Source organism: Sturnus vulgaris, unplaced genomic scaffold (assembly GCF_052056855.1).
Source record: "Sturnus vulgaris isolate bStuVul1 unplaced genomic scaffold, bStuVul1.hap1 Scaffold_153, whole genome shotgun sequence".
Classification (NCBI taxonomy): Eukaryota; Metazoa; Chordata; class Aves; order Passeriformes; family Sturnidae; genus Sturnus; species Sturnus vulgaris.
The window spans coordinates 719,530-725,391 of record NW_028276071.1 but is presented as its reverse complement, the minus strand read 5'-3'; the positions used below and the strand labels follow the sequence as shown (position 1 = coordinate 725,391).

At 52.5% G+C, this 5,862-nt stretch overlaps 1 protein-coding gene across 1 annotated transcript; it reads right to left on the bottom strand.

Moving 5' to 3' along the window:
* Positions 1-2,709: 2,709 nt before the first annotated feature.
* On the bottom strand, positions 2,710-3,696 carry LOC148219357 (olfactory receptor 14J1-like). Its single transcript, XM_088157688.1, has one exon. The coding sequence runs from the start codon at positions 3,694-3,696 to the stop codon at positions 2,710-2,712; it is 987 nt and encodes a 328-aa protein (XP_088013814.1).
* Between the last annotated feature and the right edge of the window lie 2,166 nt (positions 3,697-5,862).

The window sequence follows — 5,862 nt, the reverse complement described above, 5'->3', positions numbered from 1 at the left end:
CTGCTCATCTGCCTCTGAAACACCAGGGCCCTATACTTCCTTTCCAGTGGAGAAGAATCATCCTTCCTTTCTCCGAGTGCCCATGGCCGAAATTGGGATTCCACCTCCAAAAGTCCTAGATCCAAAGATTGCTCCTACACAAAAGCTGCCATTACAGACAGGTCTAACTGGCCTTGGCCTCCTGAGGGCTGGCTCTCCCCTGCCTTCCAAACACAGGGGCTATGAGCTTTCCTTTCTGTGGAAAAGAACTGGCCTTCTCCTCCAGGCACAAATGACTGAAATTAGGATTCCACATTCAAAATTCTTTATATTCCAAGTGCTGCTCCCAGACAAACCTGCCAGGACAGACAGGTCTGCCAGGCCTTGGCATCTGGTGCCTGCTGCTCATCTGCCCCTGAAACACTGGGGCTCTGTGGTTTCCTTCCTTTGGAGACCATTGTGACACTGTGGGGCCTCATTGAACCAAGGCGAGATGAAACAGATATGGCTGGTTTGGCCTCCCAGGGGCCACCTGAAAGATCCAGCTAACCTTGGAATGTTGAGGTCAGCCTCTCATCAGTCCCCGGACCACTGGGGCTTTATGCTTTCCTTCCTGTGGAAAAGAACCATCCCTCTTTCCAGGTGCCACTTCCAAAATTGATACTCCCTCTGAAAAATTCCCTACATGCAAGGCTTACTCCCAGTCAAAGGCTGCCAGGACATAGACCTCTGGCTTCCCATGGCCTCTGGTGGTCACCTCTCATCTCAAGGAAGCCCTGGAGAAAGTATTTAAACAGGTTTGTCTGCTGGAATATCAATGGGGCTCTCATCATCTGCAAAACTCAGGTGCTCTTCTGATTATATGTGTCTTTATTTTCCTCATTGTGTATTATGCATGAACAATTTTTCAGCTGAATAATATTATTCTTATCACTCTGCCAGTGTTACCTGACACAAAACACCTCCTCGACATGTGGATGGACATCACCTGTATAAGCAAACACACTAAAGAAGCCAGCAGGAATTATTTGTCTCTGCTACCATCTGTCCCATTTCCTCTGGAGCTGGAGGTGCAGCCGTGGTGCCACAGCAGCCCTGGGGCTCTGTGCCCCATGGCCTCCCTGCTGGGCAGCCTCTGCCAGCTCCTGCCCAGCCCGTGGCACCTGTGGGCCTGCACTGACAGCCCTGCCCCGGGCTCTGCCGGGCTCTGGGCCAGCACAGAGGCCAGGCAGGGCTGGCCATGGCTGGGAACAGGCCCTGAGCCCCGCAGGAGGATGGAGCTGGGCCACAGCCAAACTCAGCCCAGGGCAAACCTGGGCTCAGCAGCCAGGGCTGGCAAGGGCTGGGGACAGAGGCTGGCACTGACAAATGTCCTGGGCCCCCTCCCTGCTCTGTGCATGCCACCAAGGGCACAGAGCAGCCTCCTCTCTGGGCCACTTGCCTGTTTGCAATGCCTTCCCCAGGCGCTGGCCCTGCCCCACAAGGCCTGGGCTGAGTCCTGCCCCTGCCCGCTCAGCCAGGCTGAGATGGACACTGCTGCTTTCTCTGGCAGGCTCTCTCAGGCCAGCCCAGCTCCCTGCAAGCTGTGCCAGCTGCCCTGAGCTCTGTGCAGCACCAAGGGCCTCTCCCCAGCACAGCCCAGCCGGCTCTGGCCCCACAGCTCTGCTCAGGCCAGGGGGCTCTGGGCAGTGGCCCCACGGCCTCAGCCCCTGCCAAGGGCACAGCAGCAGCTGCAGCTCAGAGAGGACTCAGCCCCAGCCATGGGGAAGGTGCTTGGCCAAGGCAAAAGGAGGCTCCCTGTGTGCCCTGCTCCCCTCTCCCTCAGCTCCTGAGAGCTCTGCAGCCCCTCCTGCCATCCCATCTGCCCAGGCCAGCACAACAGCCCTGGCCTTGGGGCCCTCCAGAACTGCTCCTGCTCCAGGCCCAGGGCCCATCCCAAAGCTGGGGCAGCCACAAAGCTGTGCCCGTTTCTGTTCATTCCTGCTCTGATGAGGATAGTAAAACATTTTTAAAATGGGATTGCATGTCCATTTATTTCACCTAAATACTATGTGAGACTCCCTGCTTACACAATGTCTCTGGGTCACACAAGAAGGGAGGCTAAGTAAGTTGAAGGGGGTGAATAATTGCATTTCTGTTAATATTAACAGAATCAGAAAAAAATATATGTATATAAAAGAACACTTGGCCTCTCATGACGTGAATTAGGAGCTCCTGACAGAGGAAAGAAGGCCTTCTGTGGCTTCTGCTAGTGGGATACATCCACTGGATTCCATGTGCCCACCAAGCCACTCAATCACTCCCCTCCTTGGCTGCACAGGGGAGAGAAAATAATACAGAACACCACTCATAGGTTGAGATAAGGCAGTTTTCTATAGCAAAAGAGGAAGTTTTTACATGCACCAGCAAAAAGAAACAAACAAAAAATTTTATTCTCTATTTCCCATCAGCAATTTATGTTTGGCCACTTTCCAGGAAGCAGGACTTCAACAGGCAGAGAGGTTGGTCAGGAAGGAAAACACTGTAAAATAGGGAATGCCCCCAATTCACCCTCCTTTCCTTAGCTTTTATACACTCTGGAATATTGCTTTGGTTAATTAGGGTCACTGGGTTGGTGTCCCTTCCCAGGATCTGACCCTCTCTCAGCCACTTGATGGAGAGAGAATGCTGCAAGACAGCGCTGATGCTGTGCCAGCTCTGCACAGCAGGAGCCAAACCAGGGGTTTGTTTCTATCTCCTTTCTGCCTCCCAATGCAAAGCAATGTGAGGGCTGTTATTGGAAAATGAAAGGGCTAAAAAGCACCCTGTCATGGCTTTCCTGAGAGCTTCTTTGAGCTCCTGGTTCCTCAAGCTATAAATGAGGGGGTTGAGGACTGGAGGCACCACTGAGTACAAAACTGAAACCACAAGGTCTGTTGCTGAGGATGAGATGGAGGGGGACTTCAGGTAGACAAATGTGTCAGTGCTGAGGAACAGGGAGAGCACAGCCAGGTGAGGGAGGCAGGTGGAAAAGGCTTTGTGCCGTCCTTGCTCAGAGGGGATCCTCAGCACAGCCCTGAAGATCTGCACATAGGAGAAAACCATGAACACAAAACAGCCAAGTGCTAAACAGAAAGTGACCACAAGAAGCCCAACTTCCCTGAGGCTGGACTGTGAGCAGGAGAGTTTGAGGATGTGTGGGATTTCACAGAAGAACTGGCCAAGGGCATTGCCATGGCATAGGGGCAGGGAAAATGTATTGGCTGTGTGCAGCAGAGCATTGAGAAAGCCACTGGCCCAGGCAGCTGCTGCCATGTGGGCACAAGCTCTGCTGCCCAGGAGGGTCCCGTAGTGCAGGGGTTTGCAGATGGACACGTAGCGGTCGTAGCACATGATGGTGAGAAATGCAAATTCTGCTGCAATGAACAAGGCAAAGAAAAATACCTGAGCAACACATCCTGCATAGGAGATGTGTCTGGTGTCCCAGAGGGAATTGTGCATGGCTTTGGGGACAGTGGTGCAGATGAAGCCCAGGTCAGTGAGGGCCAGGTTGAGCAGGAAGAAGAACATGGGGGTGTGCAGGTGGTGGCCGCAGGCTACGGCGCTGATGATGAGGCCGTTGGCCAGGAGGGCAGCCAGGGAGATGGCCAGGAAGAGGCAGAAGTGCAGGAGCTGCAGCTGCCGCGTGTCTGCCAATGGCAGCAGGAGGAAGTGGCTGATGGAGCTGCTGTTGGACATTTCTTCAATATGGCCATGGTGGGCTGTTGAAAGAACACGTTTTACAAACGGAAAAGATTTTCTTGAGTCAGTCCTGGGCAATTTTATAATGAATTCTCTCAAAACGAGTTCTCTTCCTTTGTGGGAATTTCACTAAAAACTTTTTTATATTCGAGTTCAGGTAAGTGCTCCTGCTGAGTTCTTGCTTCATCTTCAGCATTACTCTCAGCCTGAACACTAGGGAGCCCAGAGGGAAAACAGGGATCCCTGCGGCCCAGTACAGTAAGATGTGCTGGCTGTACAGAGGTGCCCTTTGCTCATTACTCCTCCCAATATTTCAGGGTGATCACAATTACTAAGTGCTGGAAAAATAAAGCGGACTCTTTGAAGGCTCCAGTTTCAAAGTCAGTCTCCCTAAACCCTTCTCTGTCTCCATAGTCACCTGAAGATGGAGGATATCCAGGGTTACTTTGGCTTTCTGCTGCCTGCAGCTGTACCTACTGGGAGCTGTTTCTCTCTATCCAAGGCTTGTCCCTGCCAGTGCTCCCAGAGCCCAGCCCAGCCCTGGGGGCTCAGCTCTGCCCTGCACACCCCTCCCAGCACAGGGCACTGCCCAGGGCCATCTCCCTGCCAGCAGGGCCTTAAGGGCAGCTCACACAAACTGAGATGCTGCAAGCCAAGGTGCTGCTGCTGCTGTCTGTAGGCACAGGAGGATGAGGAGGCACTTTGTGAGGGAGATGTGAGGCAGATGTGCTGATGCCCAGTGGGACAGTGCAGGAGTGTCAGTGACACAGACACACCTGACAGCCCCTTTGCCTTGCCTTGAGGAGAAAGCTGAGAGCAGCCCTGGCCATGCAGCACCATCTCCACAGCAGGAGGAATCTGCCCTGATGGGGGTGGCTCCTTCCACCTCCAACTTCTCCCCACAGTCCATGGGGAGCTGCCAGGCAGGCTGAGAGCTGTCCCTGGCAGGTGGCACATGGCCTGGGCTGGCCAAGAGCCCTGAGGGCTGCAGGAGCTGCTCTGCAGGACAGCCCTGGGCAGCCCTGGCTGCAGCCCCAGCTTCAGCCCCTGCAGCCGTCCCTGGATCTGGGAGAGTCCTCCTGACACATCCCCCCGGCTGTGGGCTGTGCTGGCTCCAGGAGATCCCTCCAGGAGCACAGGGGACATTGCCCTGCACCCACACACTCACCATGTCCAGGGCTGTGAAGATGTTTCCCCAAGTGCAGTCTCAGCTCAATGTCTTCCCAGTGCTGATTGCCTTGAGCCTGTCTGTGCCTGGCTCCTGTGCCCTCAGTGCCTGCAGGCAGTGCCCTCAGCCCTGCTGGGCTGGCAGAGGAGCTGCTCCTCAGCAGAAATGTCTTTTTGAAGCTTCTCTTGGTTTACCTTGGGAGCTGCCTATGTGCCAGGAGCCCGGCCCAGCTCAGCAGCACAGACACAGCACAAGGACTTTAATGAATCTCTTGGTTCATTAAATATTTACATTATAATCATTCCCTGAGAGAGTGTTCCAAAAACGTCTCAAGAACTCAAATTAAAATGCTGAAGTTTCTAGAAGTTTTAATGGGTCCCACTGAGAGACACAACTGAGAAAGTGTCCCCTGGTTCCAGTTAGAGCAGGAAATTCGAGGCTGAGATGACAGGTGAGGACATAGAAATGTCAAGTCTTTCCCTTTTGACACCAACTCTTTTAGTAGTTTTTAGAATCATGACCCAGTTATCTACTTTAATTAGTCCCTTGAGAGTTTTGTATTGACATTAGGTAGGGCTCATTAATACTTTGAGATACTCAAGGTTTGGGTTTGGCTTTTGCCTTGGAGTCTCTGAGACCTTTGTGCAATCATGGCCTCCAATTATCTGCTTTAATGAGTCCCTTGAGAGCCTTTGTCAGTAACAACACTCAGTGGGGCTCATTAATGCTTCAAGGCACTCAGGGTTAATTTTAAGTTCTACTTTTTGACACTGAGTCTCTGAGAGGTTTGTGCAGTGATGGCCTCCAATTATCTGCTTTAATTAATCCCTTGAGAGGCTTTGTCAGTAATGACACTCAGTGGGGTTCATTAATGCTTCAGGGTACTCAGTTTTTCTAAGGTACTTGTAGTTTCTCTTTTGACACCAACTCTTTTAGTAGTTTATGCAATCATGGCTCCAATTATCTGCTTTAACGAGTCCCTTGAGAGCCTTGTA